At 57.8% G+C, this 21,036-nt stretch overlaps 2 protein-coding genes across 5 annotated transcripts in view; one reads left to right on the top strand and one right to left on the bottom strand.

Annotated features, from left to right (window-relative positions):
* Positions 1 to 2,283: 2,283 nt before the first annotated feature.
* HTRA2 (HtrA serine peptidase 2) lies at positions 2,284 to 14,710 on the bottom strand. Of its 2 annotated transcripts, none has more exons than XM_084626490.1 (8): positions 14,303 to 14,710; positions 11,627 to 11,831; positions 11,303 to 11,494; positions 11,003 to 11,035; positions 10,326 to 10,434; positions 4,735 to 4,804; positions 3,062 to 3,157; positions 2,284 to 2,711 (listed from the first exon to the last, which is right to left on the bottom strand). In XM_084626490.1, the coding sequence occupies exons 1-8, from the start codon at positions 14,683 to 14,685 to the stop codon at positions 2,546 to 2,548; spliced, it is 1,254 nt and encodes a 417-aa protein (XP_084482616.1). In that variant the 5' UTR covers positions 14,686 to 14,710; the 3' UTR covers positions 2,284 to 2,545. The 2 variants fall into 2 exon arrangements, with proteins under 2 accessions (XP_084482616.1, XP_084482615.1); XM_084626489.1 differs by having other exon boundaries at positions 11,303 to 11,497; positions 14,303 to 14,704.
* Positions 14,711 to 14,936: 226 nt separating this feature from the next.
* The window catches only part of AUP1 (AUP1 lipid droplet regulating VLDL assembly factor), a 28,884-nt gene continuing 22,784 nt past the window's right edge, over positions 14,937 to 21,036 (top strand). Inside the window, exons 1-3 of one of the 3 annotated variants that reach the window (XM_084626486.1) lie at positions 14,937 to 15,274; positions 15,860 to 16,003; positions 16,578 to 16,728. In XM_084626486.1, the coding sequence (XP_084482612.1) occupies positions 15,228 to 15,274; positions 15,860 to 16,003; positions 16,578 to 16,728 (342 nt within the window). In that variant the 5' untranslated portion in view covers positions 14,937 to 15,227. Of the gene's footprint in view, positions 15,290 to 15,859; positions 16,004 to 16,577; positions 16,729 to 21,036 lie in introns of all 3 variants that reach the window. The other 2 variants (XM_084626487.1, XM_084626488.1) reach the window with 2 other exon arrangements.

The raw sequence follows: 21,036 nt of genomic DNA, 5'->3' as shown, positions 1-21,036 counted from the left end.
CTGCAGGGGACCTCTGCCTGCGAGCTGGGATGTGGGGGGTCAGCTGCTAGGAGATAAAGGAAGCCCAGGCTGGGGGGCAGAGCTGGGCCTGGCCCCAGGGAGTGGGGTTTGTTGGTGCGACAGGAGGGGCAGACCGCAGAGCTTGCGGGGGGTGGCGGAAGGAGAGAATGGGGTGCCTGGGGCCAAACTGCCCTGGACCAATGCCCAAAATGATTCCAACACAAGCCCCTGGCTCCAGCAGTTTGCCTGTGGCCCCACCAGACACGGCTTGGCAGCCCCAGAACTGCTGAACCCTCCCCCTGGACAAGGCGTGGCAGCAGGAGCAGCTGGGGCCTGGAGCCAGCCCTCTGCCCCCAAATGCATGGGGCTGTTGCTGGCTGGGCCCAGCCTGCAAGGAGGCGCTGGGGCCAGCTCACAGCTGTCACTGGGCCCCTCATGCACCACTGAGGCAATGGCCCAGCCTGGCCTTGCTGCAGCAGGACTGCAGGCAGGCTGAGCCTCAGGGCCATGAGATGCAGGCGCATGGCAGCCCAGCACCTGGACCCCAAGGCACCAGAACTCACCTGGGCAGGGCATCTGGTGTGCATGGCCCAGCATCCTGCACCCAGGCCTAGGCACCCATGTCCCAAATGGGCATGATCAGGGCAGGAAGCCTGAGAAGTAGCAGCAGGTGCCACTGCAGAGGCCCAGGGCCGGCCCAGGGCCAGCAAGAATCAGAGGCAAGTTGGTTGGGCTAGGAGAGCAGGGCCCCGAGGTGGGTATCCCAGGTGCCACCACTGAAGCTGGACTGAGGAGGAAGCCAGGTCAGACTAGTGGAGATCACTCACACAGGAGAGGTGAGGGCAACATAAGCAACTGCATGGGGAGCTGCCTGGGCTGGGCGAAGGTGCTGGCTCCTGGCTTTGGAAAGAGCCCTGGCATGGCTGCTACCACAGCTCTTCCCCACCCCCACCCCGCAAGCAAGTGCCCCTCCTCCCTGGCTGGGGTTTGGTGTAGAACAAATTCCACGGGAGGGGCCAGGGCCAGGACTGGCTGTGAAAGGAGGCCTCTATGCTGGGCTGTTTTTCCTCAGTCTGGGAGCGAGCCGCCGTACTTCAGAGCTGCCTCCCCACCCAGCCCTGAGCTCCTTTCATACGTTAAAGCAGCCACATGGCAGGGCAACCCAGAGCCCCAGCCCAGCCATACAGCTGCTCTCCTGCTGGCAGCATTTCCCTGCCCTGGGCCCAGCTGGCTGCTCCCTGGCGCAGGAAATTCCAGGAACTGGGGAAGAGCATGGAGCTGCTGGTTCCCAGAACGCCACGCTGGGAGCTCCCTGCTGCAGGGCGCAGGGACAGGAACAAACAACCCAGCCAGCAGCAGCAGGGCAGTGAGAGGCAAGCAGGTCCCTGCTCCCCAGCCAGTGCATGCAGGAGACCAAGGCAATCCTGTGGCTGTTGCTAGGTCAGGCAGGGAGTCTCAGCCGCACAGCTAAGGAGAGCACATCCAGGGGGCCTGCCCCAGCAGCCCCTGTGCCACCCTCCCTGAGCCCTGAGGGAAGCAGCAGCCTGGGAGTGAGTGGCGCAGGTCTCCCTTTGTGAGGAGCTGGGAGGGGAGCACTCCAGCCACCAGTGATCAGGCAGCTGGCCTTGAGGCTCCAAGGGACAGGTCTAGGCCCAAGGGAAGAGCTGGCCAGGACTGACACACACATCCCCTTCCTGGCAGAAGCCAGGGCTCAGTTCAGACCCGGTACTGCAGCCCCTCTCACCATGACCTGAGAGCAGCAGAGCCTGGAGACCCATGCAGCGACTGGAAGTGATCCGAGCAGAACACTGCCTGCCGAGTCCCAGAGCATGAACTCCCCTCGCCCCCCCAGAGCAGCAGCAGCCGTAAGCAGTGCTGGGGCAGGCTCAGCCTGGGTGCAAGAAGTGCTGACATCAGCCCTGGCACTTCCCCCTGGCCCCACGCCACAGCCACGCGGCCCTAATTCTGTGACGACGGGAGCCCCTGCAGCTCAGGAGGGAGATGCCATGTCCCTGAGCAGCAGTCAGACCACAAACCCCACCGTGATCCCCGAGTGGGGCCAGAGCCCAGCCTGCCCTCCTCAGTGCATGACTAAAAATCAGTGGCTGGGGGCCTGCATCTCCAGGATGCCCTTGGCAAAACTCCGTCACCTGCCCTTGTCCGGCTCTGACTGCAAGAGGAGAGCCCCCACCCTGCCAGAGCCGGGGGTACCCATCCCAGGAGTGGCCCTAGCTGCAGCTGGATGCAGGTTCCCAGCCTCAGGAGGGAAGCAAGGGCCATGGCTGAGTGTTCCCCAAGAGAGGTTTAATGTGGATGAGGGAAGCAGACAGCAGCCGCCCTGCCATAAGCCAGTTCCAGGACCAGCCCCGCTGGCTGGGGCGTTTCAGGCTCTTGCGAAGGCCCTGAGTCTCCTCTGTGCTGCCCTGTCTGGAAGCACAGGACCTCCTGCCTGTCACCTCGAGCCTCTCACTCGGTTTGTGTGCTTCAAGCTAAGGCCCAGTGCCCAGGCCAAGTCCATTGCGCCCCCTGCCAGCTGGGCAGCTCTCTACTCCGTGACCTCAGGGCTGACGTTCACCAGCAGCACGTCATGGCCTCGCCGCACCAGCAGGGTCAGGCTGTTCTGCATCCGCACAGCCTCGTAGATGTCCTCTGCGCGCCGCACCGCCTGCCCATTGATCTCCTGCACAACATCACCCGCCTTCAGGCCCGCCCTGTCAAGAGAGCAGACATCAGCATGCTGGGGGTCCGGCAATGATGTATGCAGACCCTCTCCCCCCCCCTAGAGCCCTACCCCAGGCAGATAGGGATGTGGAAGTCTGGCCCTGCCTAGAGCAGCTGGCTGGCTCTGGGTTGTGGCTCCCCTGGGAAAGCTGCAGTGTACTGAGGTGAGTGCAGCCCTCCCAGCCCGGACAGGTTAATCTCGTCAGGAACACACTGGCTGCTGGTGCAAGCTGCCTGGGGGCAGGGGATGTGCACCGAGTCCACAGTGAGCACCCTGCTTTCTGGCCCCCAACCCCCCACAGCAGCTAGCGTCAGGACCTTCCTTGTAAGCAGCACTTACTGATGGGCTGGGGAGCCAATGATCACCTTGTGGATCAGGACCCCATAAGAGACATCAGGGAAGCTGGAGTCTCGCAGCTTCAGCTCGGCCAGGATACTGCAGAGAGAGAGAGAGAGAGAGAGAGCGTGCGCATCACTGAAACACCACCCAGCCAGAGGGCCCTGGCGAGGGGCTGAGGACACCATGTCCCAGCACTGCAGCAGCCTCACCGGGCAATCAGCTCCTCATGGGGAACAGAGCACGAAGCCACCAGGTGGGACTTTGCCTGGCCCTACGACCTGAGAGAGACCCCAGCAGCCAAGCCTGCCTCGCCCCCAGCCACACCGAGGGGACAAGGAAGCAGAGCCGCTGCCCATCCCCATGTGCCCCTGACACACAGCAGTCCTCCAAGGACAAGGCAGCCGGAAAAGAAAGTGGGAGATGCCAGACAGGACCAGAGCCAGCCTGCACCCAGCCCAGTTGCCCATCCCTGAGAAAGGCCAGCAGTAGACGCTCCAGCAGCAGCCCTGCCATAGGGGGGCCAGGTCAACCTGCCCCAGGAAAGTCCCCTCCTGACCTGGCAGCAGGCAGGTTCTAGCTCTGCCACACATGTGCTATTCTAGCTGGGCCATTGTCTCCTGCCCCTCTCCAGGACTCAGCCCTGCTCCCCCAGAAAAAGCGGACTCGCCAGCACACGGGCGCCATCTCCTGGACACCAAGAAATGCAGTTTAAGAAATCAACCACCACCATTAACCCCGATTCAAGGAGACACGGGTGGCATCTCCCCTTCCAGCACCCCAAGAAGGGGATGTAAAAGACCAAGGGCACCAAGCAGTAGGATCCCCAGGCCTACCTGGAAGCAGGACTCAAGAGCAGAGCATAAGCTCATAGCAAAGGCAGCAGTACCTGTCCCCGTTCCCAGAGAGTGCTCGGGGGAAGATGCCTGCTGGTTCATGCCACGGCATTCTTTTGTTGGACCACCGCACTACTAACCCCACTAACAGACTGAGCTCCGAGAGTCAACTAAAGATACATCCCAAGGCCCAGCCAGCCAGAGACCCACAAAGTCCCTTATGCAGCTGAGCCTGAAAGCTCCAGCCAGCCAAGACACTTCAAGGCTCAGTGGACGCCCTTCAGTGCACTGCCAGGGGCTGCCTGACTAGGACATCCCGGAGCACATCATAAAGCAGCGTGTAGGGAATGCAGAACTCTGGCCACCTGCCATGGAAGAGCTAACTTTTGTTACTGTTGCCTGGCGATTTCCCATTACCCCAAATGGGCCATTTGCATTCCTCCGGAATGACACAACTTCTCCATAATTGCTGCGCAAGACCATGCTGGCCTGCGGTGACACAGTAAATTTCAAGATGCCTGGTGTTGGGCAGAGATGAGAATAGCTCTCTCTGTCCAACTCAGCTAAGAGACGGCTGGGAAGGCGTGATGGGAGACTGAATCTCCCTGGAAACTCATCTGCCAGGGCGAGGGCTGGGCGACTGCAGCGAGCACAAGTAAACTAATTGGCCTGGGGTGAGGTGGGACCCACGGGGGCTTTTCCAACTGCAGAGTGATTCTCTGTCTGGGTTCCTGGAGTTGGGGGGTGACAGGTTCCCCTCTCCAGCTTGCTTTCCCGAGAGACTCTGGCCCCCAGGAAAGCTCTGGAAGCATCACCCGGCCCCAGACTCAGGACACATACCTGGGGGTCAGTGTTAGCATCATCACCCCAATGTAGCGGCGCTTCATCTCCGTGCTGCCAAACCAGGAGCCTGTAAGAGGAAAGGAAACCAGGTCTAGAACGCGCAGGAAGGGACCTGTGTGAGCATGCTCCCTCACCCTTCACAGCACAAGGCCAGTCCAGCTGGGTCACTGCTCAATCACCTTACAACACAGGGAGGGGCTCCAGCCCAGGAGAAAACCATGCTCTGCCCCCAGGCTGCCAGTTCCATCCCACGCATCCACCCCCTACAGGGCAAGTATCACGTGGGGAAACAGCGGCTGGGAGAGCAGGGACACCCCAGATCATTGCCAACATCCTAACTGCAGCTGCTCTGCCATTCGGACCCACCACGCACAGACTGGGGCTGCCGTTGTGTAGAGAGCCCAGATTCTGGTCAAGGCCCTGAGTAGATCCCCAGAGCACCCTGCCAACCCATAGGCAGAGAGAGGCCCAAAGTCAGAGTTTAAGGCCAGAAGCGACCCTCAGATCAATCTAATCTGACCTCCTGTACATCACAGGCCACTGAATTTCACCCAGGAAGCCCTGCATTGAGCCCAAGAGCTTGTAATTACGAATGGCTACTGAGCCAGACCAACGATCCATCGAGCTCAGTATCCTGGGTTCTGACAGTGTCTGGTGCCAGATGCTTCGAAGGGAATGAACAGAACAGGGCAATTAGCAAGTGACACATCCCCTGTCATCCAGTCCCAGCTTCAGGCAGCCAGAGGCTAGGGACACCCAAAGCATGCGGCTGCGTCCCTGACCATCTTGGCTAATAGCCATTGATGGACCTATCCTCCAGGAACTTCTCTCTTTTCTGAACCCTGTTATACTTTTGGCCTTCACAAAATCCAGTGGCAGCAAGTTCCACAGGTTGACTATGTGCTGTGTGAAGAAGGTACTTTATATTTGTTTTAAATCTGCTGCCAATTAATTTCATTGGGTGATTCCTGATTCTTGTGTTATGTGAAGGGGTATGTAACACTTCCTTATTCACCTTCTCCACACCAGCCATGATTTTATGATCTCTATCACATCCCCCTCAGTCTCATCTTTTCTAAGATGAACAGTCCCAGCCTCTTTAATCTCTCATATGGAAGCAGTTTCCATACCCGTATGTTGACCTTCTCTGGGCCTTTTCCAATTCTAATATATTATTTTTTAGATGGGGCAACCAGAACTGCATGCAAGCTGTGGGCGTACCATGGATTTATATAGAGGCAACATGGTATTTTCTGTCTGTATTTACTGTCTGTCCCTTTCCTAACCGTTCTATCACCATTCGCTTTTTTGACTGTCGCTGCACATTGAGCGGATGTTTTCAGAGAACTATCCACAGCGACTCCCAAGATTTCTCTTTAATGGTAACAGCTAATTTAGACCCCACCGTTTTATATGTATAGTTGGGATTGTTTTCCAAGGTGCATTAACTTTGCATTTATCAACTCTGAATTTCATCTGCCACTTTATTGCACAGTCACCCAGTTTTGTGAGATTTTAAGTTTGTAACTCTTCAGTCTGCTCTGGACCCATCTTGAGTAATTTTGTATCATCTGAAAGCTTTGCCACCTCACTGTTCATCCCTTTTTCCAGATCATTTACGAATATGTTGAATAGGTCTGAGCCCAGTACAGACCCCTGGGGAACACCACTATTTACTTCTCTCCATTCTGAAAACTCACCATTTATTCCCATCCTTTGTTTCCTATCGTTTAACCAGTTACTGATCCATGAGAGGACCTTCCCGCTTATCCCATGACAGCTTACTTTGCTTAAGAGCCTTTGGTGAGGGAACTTGTCAAAGGCTTTCTAAAAAGCCAAGTACACTATATCCACTGGATCATCCCTTGTCCGCATGCTTGTTGACCCCCTCAAAGAATTCTAATAGATTGTGGAGTCATGATTTCCCTTTACAAAATCTGGTGACTTTTCCCCAACAAATTGTGTTAATCTCTGTGTCCGATAATTCTGTTCTTTACTACAGTTTCATCCAGTTTGCCTGGTACTGAAGTTAGGCTTAATGGCCTGTAATTCCAGGATCGCCTCTGGAGTCTTTTAAAAATATTAGTATCACGATGGTAATCCTCCAAACATCTGGTACAGAAGCTGATTTAAGCAACAGGTTAGATACCCCAATTAACAGTTTTCCAATTTTGTATTTCAATTTATTCAGAACTCTTGGGTGAATTTTGTCCTGGTGACTTATTACTGTTTAATTGATCAGTTTGTTCCAAAACCTCCTCTATTGATACCTCAATCTGGGACAGTTCCTCAGATTTGTCATCTAAAAAGAATGTCTCAAGTGTTGGAATCTCCCTCTCATCCTCAGCCATGCAGACCAATACAAAGAGTTCATTTAGCTGTTCGGCAATGGCTTTATCATCCTTGAGTGCTCCTTAAGCACTTTGATTGTCCAGTGGCCCCACTGATTGTTTGGCAGACTTCCTGCTTTTGATAGGCTTAAATTTTTTGCTGTTTTTGAGTATTTTGCTAGTTGCTCTACAAATTCTTTTTAGGTCTGCCTAATTGTACTTTGTGTTTGTCAAAGGCATCTTCCAGAAAGGCATCGCATCTGGATTTAAAGAGATCAAGTGATGGAGAATCCACTGCTTCCCTTGGGACTTTTTTTTAAATCTGAATTTGTCTGGCTTCAAATTCCAGGCCCCGGTTCCTGTTCTGCCTGTCTCTGCTAGATTAAAGAGCCTGTTAGTGCCCGGTATTTGCTCCCTGTGTACGTGCCTAGCCACTAATCAGGTCACCTGTATTTCATAGAATCATAGAGTATCAGGGTTGGAAGGGACCTCAGGAGGTCATCTAGTCCAATCCCCTGCTCAAAGCAGGACCAATCCCCAATTAAATCATCCCAGCCAGGGCTTTGTCAAGCCTGACCTTAAAAACCTCTAAGGAAGGAGATTCTACCACCTCCCTAGGTAACGCATTCCAGTGTTTCACCACCCTCTTAGTGAAAAAGTTTTTCCTAATATCCAATCTAAACCTCCCCCACTGCAACTTGAGACCATTACTCCTCGTTCTGTCATCTGCTACCATTGAGAACAGTCTAGAGCCATCCTCTTTGGAACCCCCTTTCAGGTAGTTGAAAGCAGCTATCAAATCCCCCCTCATTCTTCTCTTCTGCAGGCTAAACAATCCCAGCTCCCACAGCCTCTCCTCATAACTCATGTGTTCTAGACCCCTAATCATTTTTGTTGCCCTTCGCTGGACTCTCTCCAATTTATCCACATCCTTCTTGTAGTGTGGGGCCCAAAACTGGACACAGTACTCCAGATGAGGCCTCACCAATGTCGAATAGAGGGGAACGATCACGTCCCTCGATCTGCTCGCTATGCCCCTACTTATACATCCCAAAATGCCATTGGCCTTCTTGGCAACAAGGGCACACTGCTGACTCATATCCAGCTTCTCGTCCACTGTCACCCCTAGGTCCTTTTCCGCAGAACTGCTGCCTAGCCATTCGGTCCCTAGTCTGTAGCTGTGCATGGGATTCTTCCATCCTAAGTGCAGGGCCCTGCACTTATCCTTATTGAACCTCATCAGATTTCTTTTGGCCCAATCCTCCAATTTGTCTAGGTCCCTCTGTATCCTATCCCTGCCCTCTGGCATATCTACCACTCCTCCCAGTTTAGTATCATCCGCATATTTGCTGAGAGTGCAATCCACACCATCCTCCAGATCATTTATGAAGATATTGAACAAAACCGGCCCCAGGACCAACCCCTGGGGCACTCCACTTGACACCGGCTGCCAACTAGACATGGAGCCATTGATCACTACCCGTTGAGCCCGACAACCTAGCCAACTTTCTACCCACCTTATAGTGCATTCATCCAGCCCATACTACTTTAACTTGCTGACAAGAATACTGTGGGAGACCGTGTCAAAAGCTTTGCTAAAATCAAGAAACAATACATCCGCTGCTTTCCCTTCATCCACAGAACCAGTAATCTCATCATAGAAGGCGATTAGATTGGTCAGGCATGACCTTCCCTTGGTGAATCCATGCTGACTGTTCCTGATCACTTTCCTCTCATGCAAGTGCTTCAGGATTGATTCTTTGAGGACCTGCTCCATGATTTTTCCGGGGACTGAGGTGAGGCTGACTGGCCTGTAGTTCCCAGGATCCTCCTTCTTCCCTTTTTTAAAGATTGGCACTACATTAGCCTTTTTCCAGTCATCTGGGACTTCCCCCGTTCACCACGAGTTTTCAAAGATAATGGCCAATGGCTCTGCAATCACAGCCGCCAATTCCTTTAGCACTCTCGGATGCAACTCGTCCGGCCCCATGGACTTGTGCATGTCCAGCTTTTCTAAATAGTCCCTAACCACCTCTTTCTCCACAGAGGGCTGGCCATCTACTCCCCATGTTGTGATGCCCAGCGCAGCAGTCTGGGAGCTGACCTTGTTCGTGAAGACAGAGGCAAAAAAAGCACTGAGTACATTAGCTTTTTCCACATCCTCTGTTACTAGGTTGCCTCCCTCATTCAGTAAGGGGCCCACACTTTCCTTGGCTTTCTTCTTGTTGCTAACATACCTGAAGAAACCCTTCTTGTTACTCTTAACATCTCTTGCTAGCTGCAGCTCCAGGTGCGATTTGGCCCTCCTGATTTCATTCCTACATGCCCAAGCAATATTTTTATACTCTTCCCTAGTCATTTGTCCAACCTTCCACTTCTTGTAAGCTTCTTTTTTATGTTTAAGATCCGCTAGGATTTCACCGTTAAGCCAAGCTGGTTTATTGCTTTTATAAAGAGCTCAGTTTGTTTAAGTCTCTTGCTGCAGGGCATGTTCTCCAGCCCTCAAACCATCCGTGGCTCTACTCTGCACCAGCTCCAATTTTTTGATGTCCTGTTTAAAATGTAGGCACCAGAACTGAATGCAACATTTCAGTATTGGTCCCAGCAGCCCTTCTGGAGCTCTGAGGTGCCAGTTATCCAGTCTGCTGCTTTGAAAGTGGTTCTCCCTAGCAGTTGCTGTTTAACATCCTCCTCACTGGTGAGTTAAATCTTGGAGGAGTTGCACCCAGACAGTGTCTCTTTCCTGTTGCACCCCATAGGCCCCAGGGAGCAGATGGGCACTCATGGCCTCTTACCGCTCAGTCCCCTCATACCAGGATAGGAGAGCTCCCTGGCCCCTTTGCAGTTAGGGACGCAGCTGCTAAAGCCTGAACTGCAGAACTGCACTGCCTTCCCTCAAAAGACAGATGGGCCCCGGCTCCCTTCTCCAGAACCCAGCTGTGCTCAGGCACCTCTGCCTGGCTCCATCCCTTCCAGCCGCCCTGCTACCATAGCTGAGAAGAGGAGAACCAGCCTGCAGTGGAGGGGGGCTGGGGACAGCCCAGGGAAACTATGTCTCTGCCTGGAAGGGTCCCTCAAGGGGACAGGCTTTTCCCTTGGACTCTGACATGCCGGGGACAGGTTGAGACCCGGTCCTCTGCCAGGGATAGATGAATGACAGCCCCAGCAAGAAGTTTGGAGTGGGTGCTCCTATCCCCCACGCCCCCCAGCTCTGCTCCACTCCCTCTGCCTGTATCTCCCCTGCACCAGCACACTCACTTTTGCGCTGTTCCCCTTTCTGCAAGAATTCCCGCAGCCGGTCCGAGGGGATGGCAAAGGAGATACCTGAAGTCACCTTCATTGTGTTCACCCCAATCACTTCGCCGTCCTGCCGGGAGACAATCACCATACAAGCCAAGTAGAGTACCAGCCATCCCTCCTGACCCACAGTTTGCCCCCTTGCAAGGAGAAGAAGGACATGGCACTAGGCAGGACTCAAGCCCAGCCCATCCAGGCTTCCACCAATTTGCTCCCAACACACACTTGGCTGGGGGTGGGTCAGGCAGTGGTACTCTCACAGGGGCGAGCAAGTCGCACTGGCTGTGGGGGCCACGTAGCCCTTCTTCTGTGCCTTATAAGTACCAGACCCCAGACCAGTTACCCCCAGTTTTAGACTGTGGCTCGGTTCAGGTCAGAGTCCCCTGGGCTGTGGGCAGGGCCTGGGAGATGAGCATCTTGGGTCAAGCTCCTGCCTCACCTGTCCCACCAAGGGTCTGATTCAATGCTCCCAGTGGAATATGAAGGGTCCCGGCTGCCTCTTCTCTGTACTCCCTGCTGGCAGCATGAGGTGGGCACCCCCCTTCCACAGAGCAAATGAGACAGGGCTGGAGCACCCAGCCCAAACGGGCACCACATTCCCTCCCAGAAATGGCTAACGCCCAAATGGCAGCACTTACCAGGTTGACGAGGGGGCCCCCTGAGTTCCCGAACTGCAGCAGGAGAGAGAGGGGGAGAGTCAGGCCCCAGCAGCGACATTCCCACCGGAACACAGCCCCTGGGGAAAACAACCCAGATCCCCTGCCTCGCACCCCCTCCTGCTTTCCAGCTCATCCTACAAGATGCCCTCTGAAACCTCAGTACATGCAGGCCCCCTTCCCTGGCTCCACCCACCACCCCAAACAGCAGTATGGTGGCTTCAGCCAGGCCCCCCACTGCCCTCCCCAGCCCCCGATTGCCCTGCCCCCCACTCCCCTTACATCTATGGCGGCGTCGGTCTGGATGTACTCCATGTTGGAATCGGCCAGGCCCAGCTCCTGGCTGCCCCGCTGGGCAGAGCTGACGATGCCAGAGGTGATGGTGTTCTGTAGAGCAAAAGGGCTGCCCATAGCCACAACAAACTCACCTTGGCGCACCTCTGAGGAGCGGCCCAGGGGCAGCGTGGGCAGAGGCTGCTGTGGGGGGAGAGAAAGACAGGTCAGCGCAGGGGGCATTGGAGCAGGCTGAGAACTCCTAGCCTTGTGGGCAGATGAGGCCAAGAAAAGGCTGCGCGCCCCTAGCTGCGCATCTGGCTCCCCACACACCTTGGGGTTGATTTTGATAGTGGCAATATCTGCCACCTGGTCAACCTCCCGGACCACAGCATCGTAGAGCTCCCCGCTAGCCAGCTTCACCCGCAGCCGCCGCCGATTCGCCACCACGTGGGCGTTGGTCACGATGAGGCCATCCGGGGACACCACAAAGCCAGAGCCGTTAGAGATGGGCACTTCCCGGCCCGAGAAGGGATGCCTGCGGGACAAGAGCCAGAGGCAGCTGTGGGGAGAGCCAGGGTCAGCGCGGGGGGAGGCACCCACCTCCATAATCGGCAACCCCTTTACTGGAGACACAGGCCCTCTTCCTGCCCATCGGCCACCTCTCCCGTGGCCAGGGCGCTGGGGGGAAGGGCCGGGGTGGGTCGGGGGGGGCCGGCGCTGGGGGGAAGGGCCGGGGGGGGCCGGCGCTGGGGGGCCGGTACCTGCCCAGGATCTCGATGTAGACCAGCGTGGGGGCGGGGTCCGGAGGGGGAAGGGCCGGGGGGGGGGGGGGGGTTGGGGGGGCCGGCGCTGGGGCCGGGGGGTCCGGAGGGGGAAGGGTCGGGGGGGCCCAGGGGGGGCCGGTACCTGCCCAGGATCTCGATGTAGACCAGCGCGGGGGCGGGGTCCGGAGGGGGAAGGGTCGGGGGGGGTCGGGGGGCCGGCGCTGGGGGCGGGGTCCGGAGGGGGAAGGGCCGGGGGGGGCCGGCGCTGGGGGCCGGAGGGGGAAGGGTCGGGGGGGCCGAGGGGGGGCCGGTACCTGCCCAGGATCTCGATGTAGACCAGCGCGGGGGCGGGGTCCGGAGGGGGAAGGGCCGGAGGGGGGCCGGCGCTGGGGGCCGGAGGGGGAAGGGCGGGGGAGGGGGTCGGGGGGGCCGAGGGGGGGCCGGTACCTGCCCAGGATCTCGATGTAGACCAGCGCGGGGGCGGGGTCCGGAGGGGGAAGGGCCGGAGGGGGAAGGGCGGGGGGGGTCGGGGGGGCCGGCGCTGGGGGCCAGAGGGGGAAGGGCGGGGGGGGGTCGGGTACCTGCCCAGGATCTCGATGTAGACCAGCGTGGGGGCAGGGGCCGGGGGGGGAAGGGCCGGGGGGGACCGGCGCTGGGGGCCGGAGGGGCCGGCGCTGGGGGTCCGGAGGGGGAAGGGCAGGGTGGGATCGGGGGGGCCGGCGCTGGGGGCCGGAGGGGGAAGGGCCGGGGGGGGCCCGGGGGGGCCGGTACCTGCCCAGGATCTCGATGTAGACCAGCGCGGGGGCAGGGGCCGGGGGGGGGAAGGGCCGGGGGGGGCCGGCGCTGGGGGCCGGAGGGGGCCCGGGGGGGGCCGGTACCTGCCCAGGATCTCGATGTAGACCAGCGCGGGGGCAGGGGCCGGGGGGGGAAGGGTCGGGGGGGGCCGGCGCTGGGGGCGGGGGCCGGAGGGGGCCCGGGGGGGCCGGTACCTGCCCAGGATCTCGATGTAGACCAGCGCGGGGGCAGGGGCCGGGGGGGGAAGGGCCGGGGGGGGCCGGCGCTGGGGGCCGGAGGGGGAAGGGCCGGGGGGGGGCCGGAGGGGGAAGGGCCGGGGGGGGAAGGGCCGGGGGGGGCCGGTACCTGCCCAGGATCTCGATGTAGACCAGCGCGGGGGCAGGGGCCGGGGGGGGAAGGGCCGGGGGGGGCCGGCGCTGGGGGCCGGAGGGGGAAGGGCCGGGGGGGGCCGGCGCTGGGGGCCGGAGGGGGAAGGGCCGGGGGGGGCCGGCGCTGGGGGCCGGAGGGGGAAGGGCCGGGGGGGGCCGGTACCTGCCCAGGATCTCGATGTAGACCAGCGCGGGGGCAGGGGCCGGGGGGGGCCGGCGCTGGGGGCTGGAGGGGGAAGGGTCGGGGGGGCCGGTACCTGCCCAGGATCTCGATGTAGACCAGCGCGGGGGCGGGGTCCGGAGGGGGAAGGGCCGGGGGGGGGTTGGGGGGGCCGGCGCTGGGGCCGGGGGATCCGGAGGGGGAAGGGTCGGGGGGGCCCAGGGGGGGCCGGTACCTGCCCAGGATCTCGATGTAGACCAGCGCGGGGGCGGGGTCCGGAGGGGGAAGGGCCGGAGGAGGAAGGGCGGGGGGGTCGGCGCTGGGGGCCAGAGGGGGAAGGGCGGGGGGGGTCGGGTACCTGCCCAGGATCTCGATGTAGACCAGCGTGGGGGCAGGGGCCGGGGGGGGAAGGGCCGGGGGGGCCGGCGCTGGGGGCCGGAGGGGGAAGGGCCGGGGGGGGTCGGAGGGGCCGGCGCTGGGGGTCCGGAGGGGGAAGGGCAGGGTGGGATCGGGGGGGCCGGCGCTGGGGGCCGGAGGGGGAAGGGCCGGGGGGGGCCCGGGGGGGGCCGGTACCTGCCCAGGATCTCGATGTAGACCAGTGTGGGGGCGGGGGGTCCGGAGGGGGGGTCGGGGGGGCCGGCGCTGGGGGCCGGAGGGGGAAGGGCCGGGGGGGCCGGTACCTGCCCAGGATCTCGATGTAGACCAGCGCGGGGGCAGGGGCCGGGGGGGGAAGGGCCGGGGGGGGCCGGCGCTGGGGGCGGGGGCCGGAGGGGGCCCGGGGGGGCGGGCCGGGGGGGCCGGTACCTGCCCAGGATCTCGATGTAGACCAGCGCGGGGGCAAGGGCCGGGGGGGGCCGGCGCTGGGGGCGGGGGCCGGAGGGGGCCCGGGCCGGGGGGTGGCCCGGGGGGGGGCCGGTACCTGCCCAGGATCTCGATGTAGACCAGCGCGGGGGCGGTTTTCTGCACCACGTCGGCGATGAAGTTGAAGGCGGCGCGGGCGGAGCCGGGGGGCCGGGCGGAGCCGGGGGGCGGCGCGGGCGGGGCCGGCACCGCGGCGCGCACCGGGGGCAGCAGCGCGGGCGGGTCCCGGCCTCGGGCCCGGAGCAGCAGCAGCAGCAGCGCCCCGGCCCCGGCCCCCGCCAGCGCCCAGCGGGCCCGGCCTCCGGGAGGCGGCGGCGGCTCCCCGCGGTCCGGGCAGGGAGCGGCCGCCAGGCCCCGCGTCGGCCCCGAGACCCGCGTGGGCGCCAGCAGGGCCCGGCCCCGCCAGGCCGCTCGCACGCCGAGCGCCCGGGCCGCCGCCATTCTGCGCGCGCCGAGCCCGGGGCAGGCCGGGAGCCGGAGTCCCGCGCGGGGCAGGCCGGGAGCGAGGCGCGCCGAGCCCGGGGCAGGCCGGGAGACGGAGGCCCGCGCGGGGCAGGCCGGGAGCGAGGCGCGCCGAGCCCGGGGCAGGCCGGGAGACGGAGTCCCGCGCGGGGCAGGCCGGGAGCGAGGCGCGCCGAGCCCGGGGCAGGCCGGGAGACGGAGCCCCGCGCGGGGCAGGCCGGGAGCGAGGCGCGCCGAGCCCGGGGCAGGCCGGGAGACGGAGTCCCGCGCGGGGCAGGCCGGGAGCGAGGCGCGCCGAGCCCGGGGCAGGCCGGGAGCCGGAGTCCCGCGCGGGGCAGGCCGGGAGCGAGGCGCGCCGAGCCCGGGGCAGGCCGGGAGACGGAGTCCCGCGCGGGGCAGGCCGGGAGCGCGGTTCCGGCCGGACGTGGCTCCCCTTTCCCAGGCGGCCCCGCGCGGAGAGCGGCCGCCGAGGGTAAGATGATGGCGGCTCCTGGGTCTCGTTGAGGCGGCTCGGGACCGGGATGGATCCTCCGGCCTCGGGTCCTGAGCGGCTCTTCGACGCGCACCGGTGAGGGCCCGGCCGGTGAGGGGGGGTCTCGCTCTCTGGGCGGGGAGGGGGTCTCGCTCTCTGGGCGGGGGGTTCGGGCGGAGGGGAGGGGGTCTCGCTCTCTGGGCGGGGGTCTCGCTCTCTGGGCGGGGGGGGAGGGGCGGGGGTCTCGCTCTCTGGGCGGGGGGTTCGGGCGGGGGAGGGGAGGGGGTCTCGCTCTCTGGGCGGGGGGTTTCGGGCGGGGGTCTCGCTCTCTGGGCGGGGGGGAGGGGAGGGGGTCTCGCTCTCTGGGCGGGGGGTTTCGGGCGGGGGTCTCGCTCTCTGGGCGGGGGGGGGAGGGGGTCTCGCTCTCTGGGCGGGGGGGAGGGGAGGGGGTCTCGCTCTCTGGGCGGGGGGTTCGGGCGGGGGAGGGGAGGGGGTCTCGCTCTCTGGGCGGGGGGTTTCGGGCGGGGGTCTCGCTCTCTGGGCGGCGGGGGCGGGGGTCTCGCTCTCTGGGCGGGGGGTTCGGGCGGGGGGGATGGGAGGGGGTCTCGCTCTCTGGGCGGGGGGGGCCTGGCCTGCGTGGGCTGTTATCAGACTCTGAGCTGAGCCCTCTTTCCCTGTCAGGTTTCCCAGCGATGGCTTCCTGCTGCTGGCTCTGCTGCTCTACGCCCCTGTGGGGCTCTGTCTGCTCCTCCTGCGCCTCTTCATCGGCATCCATGTCTTCCTGGTCAGCTGTGCCCTGCCTGACAGCCTGCTCCGGAGGTTAGGGTGGGTGTGGGGCTGCCTGGGGAGAGTTGGGGCCCTTTTCAGCCTCCCACCCCAAAAATCCAGCAAATAGCCATCTCTGACTTGTCTGCAAAGCCATCCTATGGAGCCCCCAGTTCTCCATGGAGTTGGAGCTGCCTCTCTCTGGTCCACTGGGGCTTGCTGTTAGGGGTGTAAGTTGGAATTGTGGCTGCTCTGTCCTGGTGCTTTTTGTGCTTAGCAGACCCTTCATCCCCAGTCCCGAACAAGGAGGCTCCTTTGCTGGTGACTATAGGGCCTGAGCCCCATGACACATGTGGGCTGACAACAGGTTTCTTTTGCCCAAGTGACAGACTGCAGGGGCTGAAAGCAGCCAGCAGCCTGCTCTCCCCACACAGTTCTGCTAGTTGGTGCCCCTGCTATCCCAGCCCTAAGCTTCCTCCCACCCACCGTGTCCTCCCACATGGCACAATTCTGGTGCTCCTCAGTCTTAATCCCAAGGCGCCTGTACAGCCCTTGCTAGTCTCGTCTTTATTCACTGGTCATTTAAACCAGTTCTGGTCACAATAGGTTTGGGTGTTTCTGTTCCTGTTGTTAGGTTTATCGTGCGTGTGATGTGCTCAGTGCTGGGTCTGTTTGTGCGGCAAAGTGACCCCCATCTCCGGGATGCCAATGTCAGGGTTTATATTGCCAACCACGTGACGCACTTCGATCACAGTGTCATCAGCCTACTGACCTCGTGCAATACAGTGAGTCTTGTAGGGGTCTGGGGCTGCGCCCTTAAGCGCTTCTCCCTGGAGAAGCACTTAGTGACCTGTTCAGGGATTGGGCACTGGCTCCTGGGTCTGTCTTTATGAATGAATAATTGAATAAGCCTTGAGGTTCTCTTTAGGCTCGTGTGTTATGCTGTTGGGTTCTGATTGGCTCAAATTAAGGAGGGGCCGGGAACCGGGCTGCCCAAGCGAGCATGTAGCCTCTGTCTCCCCTTCCTGGCTCTTTAAATAGACATGAGCGGAAGCACAGTTGGGTTTGGGGCTTTCCCAGGGTGCTGGCTGTTTCCTGTGGTTGCAGAGGGCTGCCTGCATCTGTCCAGGAAGCACTGAGCGATGCTTTGTGATGAGGGTCTAGCCAAATAGCACTGTCAAGCAATTAAAAAAATTAATTACGGATAATAACACTGTTAAACAAGTTTCAGAGTAACAGCTGTGTTAGTCTGTATTCACAAAAAGAAAAGGAGTACTTGTGGCACCTTAGAGACTAACCAATTTATTTGAGCATAAGCTTGCGTGAGCTGAGCTGTAGCTCATGAAAGCTTATGCTCAAATAAATTGGTTAGTCTCTAAGGTGCCGCAAGTACTCCTTTTCTTACTGTTAAACAACAATAGAATACCATTTATTTAAATATTTTTGGATGTTCTCTACGTTTTCAAATACATTGATTTCAATTACAACACAGAATACAAAATGTACACTGCTCACTTTATATTAATTTTTGATTACAATTATTTACACTGTAAAAAAACAAAATAGTATTTTTCTGTTGACCTAATACAAGTAGTGTAGTGCAATCTCTTAATCATGAAAGTTGAATGTACAAATGTAGAATTATATTAAAAAAAAAACCAAAAAAAAATAACCTGCATTCAGAAATAAAACAATGTAAAATTTTAGAGCCTGCAAGTCCACTCAGTCCTACTTCTTGTTCAGCCAGTTGTTCAGACAAAGAAGTTTGTTTACATTTGCAGGAGAGAATGCTGCCTGATTCTTGTTTACAATGTCACCTGAAAGAGATGGCACTGTTGTAGCTGGCATTGCAAGATATTTACGTGCCAGATGTGCTAAAGATTCATATGTCCCTTCATGCTTCAGCCACCATTCCAGGGAACATGCATCCATGCTGATGAGTTCTGCTCGATAACAATCCAAAGCAGTGCGCACCGACACGTTCATTTTCATCACCTGAGTCAGATGCCACCAGCAGAAGATAGATTTTCTTTTTTGGTGTTTCAGGGTCTGTAGTTTCCGTATTGGAGTGTTGCTCTTTTAAAACTTCTGAAAGCATGCTCCACGCCTCGTCCCTCTCAGATTTTGGAAGGCACTTCGGATTCTTAAACCTTTGGTCCAGTGCTGTAGCTATCTTTAGATATCTTACATTGTACCTTCTTTGCGTTTTGTGAAATCTGCAGTGAAGGTGTTCTTAAAACGAACAACATGCTGGGTCATCATCCAAGATTGCTATAACATGAAATATATAGTGGAATGTGGGAACAATACAGAGCAGGGGACATATGATTCTTCCCCAAGGGGTTCAGTCACAAATTTAATTAACACATTTTTTTAACAAGCATCATCATCATGGAAGCATATCCTCTGGAATGGTGGCCGAAGCATGAAGGGGCATACCAATTTTTACATATCTGGCACGTAAATACTTTGCAATACCAGCCACAAAAATGCCATGCAAATGCCTGTTCTCACTTTCTGGTGACACTGTAAATAAGAAGAGGGTAGCATTATCTCCTGTAAATGTGAACAAACTTGTTTGTCTTAGCAGTTGGCTGAACAAGTAGTAGTACTGGGTGGACTTGTAGGCTCTGAAGTTTTACTTTGTTTTGGTTTTAAGTGCAGTTATGTAACAACAAGAAAATCTACATTTGTAAGTTGACAAGTTTCAGAGTAACAGCCGTGTTAGTCTGTATTCGCAAAAAGAAAAGGAGTACTTGTGGCACCTTATTGACTAACCAATTTATTTGAGCATGAGTTTTCGTGAGCTACAGCTCACTTCATCGGATGCATACCGTGGAAGCTGCAGCAGATATTATATACACACAGAGATCATGAAACAATACCTCCTCCCACCCCACTGTCCTGCTGGTAATAGCTTATCTAAAGTGATCATCAAGATGGACCATTTCCAGCACAAATCCAGGTTTTCTCACCCCCCCACCCCCATACACACACAAACTCACTCTCCTGCTAGTAATAGCTCATCCAAAGTGACCACTCTCCCTACAATGTGCATGGGACAGCCCCGCAACCTGAAGCAAATACTCACCAACAACCACATACCACACAACAGAACCACTAACCCAGGAACTTATCCTTGCAACAAAGCCCGTTGCCAACTGTGCCCACATATCTATTCAGGGAACACCATCACAGGGCCTAATAACATCAGCCACACTATCAGAGGCTCGTTCACCTGCACATCCACCAGTGTGATATATGCCATCATGTGCCAGCAATGCCCCTCTGCCATTTACATTGGTCAAACTGGACAGTCTCTACGTAAAAGAAAACTACAGGCCAGTCAGCCTCACCTCAGTCCCTGGAAAAATCATGGAGCAGGTCCTCAAAGAATCAATCCTGAAGCACTTGCATGAGAGGATAGTGATCAGGAACAGCCAGCAAGGATTCACCAAGGGAAGGTCATGCCTGACTAATCTAATCGCCTTTTATGATGAGATTACTGGTTCTGTGGATGAAGGGAAAGCAGTGGATGTATTGTTTCTTGACTTTAGCAAAGCTTTTGACACCCGGTCTCCCACAGTATTCTTGTCAGCAAGTTAAGGAAGTATGGGCTGGATGAATGCACTATAAGGTGGGTAGAAAGCTGGCTAGATTGTCGGGCTCAACGGGTAGTGATCAATGGCTCCATGTCTAGTTGGCAGCCGGTGTCAAGTGGAGTGCCCCAAGGGTCGGTCCTGGGGCCGGTTTTATTCAATATCTTCATAAATGATCTGGAGGATGGTGTGGATTGCACTCTCAGCAAATTTGCGGATGATACTAAACTGGGAGGAGTGGTAGATACGCTGGAGGGGAGGGATAGGATACAGAAGGACCTAGACAAATTGGAGGATTGGGCCAAAAGGAATCTGATGAGGTTCAATAAGGATAAGTGCAGGGTCCTGCACTTAGGACGGAAGAACCCAATGCACAGCTACAGACTAGGGACCGAATGGCTAGGCAGCAGTTCTGCGGAAAAGGACCTAGGGGTGACAGTGGACGAGAAGCTGGATATGAGTCAGCAGTGTGCCCTTGTTGCCAAGAAGGCCAATGGCATTTTGGGATGTATAAGTAGGGGCATAGCGAGCAGATCGAGGGACGTGATCGTTCCCCTATATTCGACGTTGGTGAGGCCTCATCTGGAGTACTGTGTCCAGTTTTGGGCCCCACACTTCAAGAAGGATGTGGATAAATTGGAGAGAGTCCAGCGAAGGGCAACAAAAATGATTAGGGGACTGGAACACATGAGTTATGAGGAGAGGCTGAGGGAGCTGGGATTGTTTAGCCTGCAGAAGAGAAGAATGAGGGGGGATTTGATAGCTGCTTTCAACTACCTGAAAGGGGGTTCCAAAGAGGATGGCTCTAGACTGTTCTCAATGGTAGCAGATGACAGAACGAGGAGTAATGGTCTCAAGTTGCAGTGGGGGAGGTTTAGATTGGATATTAGGAAAAACTTTTTCACTAAGAGGGTGGTGAAACACTGGAATGCGTTACCTAGGGAGGTGGTAGAATCTCCTTCCTCAGAGGTTTTTAAGGTCAGGCTTGACAAAGCCCTGGCTGGGATGATTTAATTGGGAATTGGTCCTGCTTTGAGCAGGGGGTTGGACTAGATGACCTTCTGGGGTCCCTTCCAACCCTGATATTCTATGATTCTATGAAATGGACACAAATCAGATGTCAAGAATTATAACATTCATAAACCAGTCGGAGAACACTTCAATCTCTCTGGTCACGCAATCACAGACATGAAGGTCGCTATCTTAAAACAAAAAAACTTCAAATCCAGACTCCAGCGAGAAACTGCTGAATTGGAATTCATTTGCAAATTGGACACTATTAATTTAGGCTTAAATAGAGACTGGGAGTGGCTAAGTCATTATGCAAGGTAGCCTATTTCCCCTTGTTTTTTCCTACCCCTCCTCCCCCAGACGTTCTGATTAAACTTGGAGAGTGGTCAGTTTGGATGAGCTATTGCCAGCAGGAGAGTGAGTTTGTGTGTGTGTGTGTGTCCGTCCCCCGGGGAGGGGGGGGGAAAGGGGGCGGGGTGAGAG

The sequence above is a fragment of the Lepidochelys olivacea genome (genome assembly GCF_965140295.1).
Source record: "Lepidochelys olivacea isolate rLepOli2 genome assembly, chromosome: 4".
NCBI lineage: Eukaryota > Metazoa > Chordata > Testudines > Cheloniidae > Lepidochelys > Lepidochelys olivacea.
This window is presented reverse-complemented; position numbering and strand designations above follow the sequence as displayed.

Excerpts from the sequence above, each read along its gene's own strand:
- HTRA2 (XM_084626489.1), bottom strand. The coding sequence starts at position 14,685 with ATGGCGGCGGCCCGGGCGCTCGGCGTGCGAGCGGCCTGGCGGGGCCGG. Across the intron at positions 10,435-11,002 it reads GGGGCCCCCTCGTCAACCTG|GACGGCGAAGTGATTGGGGT; the intron begins GTAAGTGCTGCC and ends GTCTCCCGGCAG. Across the intron at positions 2,712-3,061 it reads ATTGGCTCCCCAGCCCATCA|GGCGGGCCTGAAGGCGGGTG; the intron begins GTAAGTGCTGCT and ends CTCTCTTGACAG.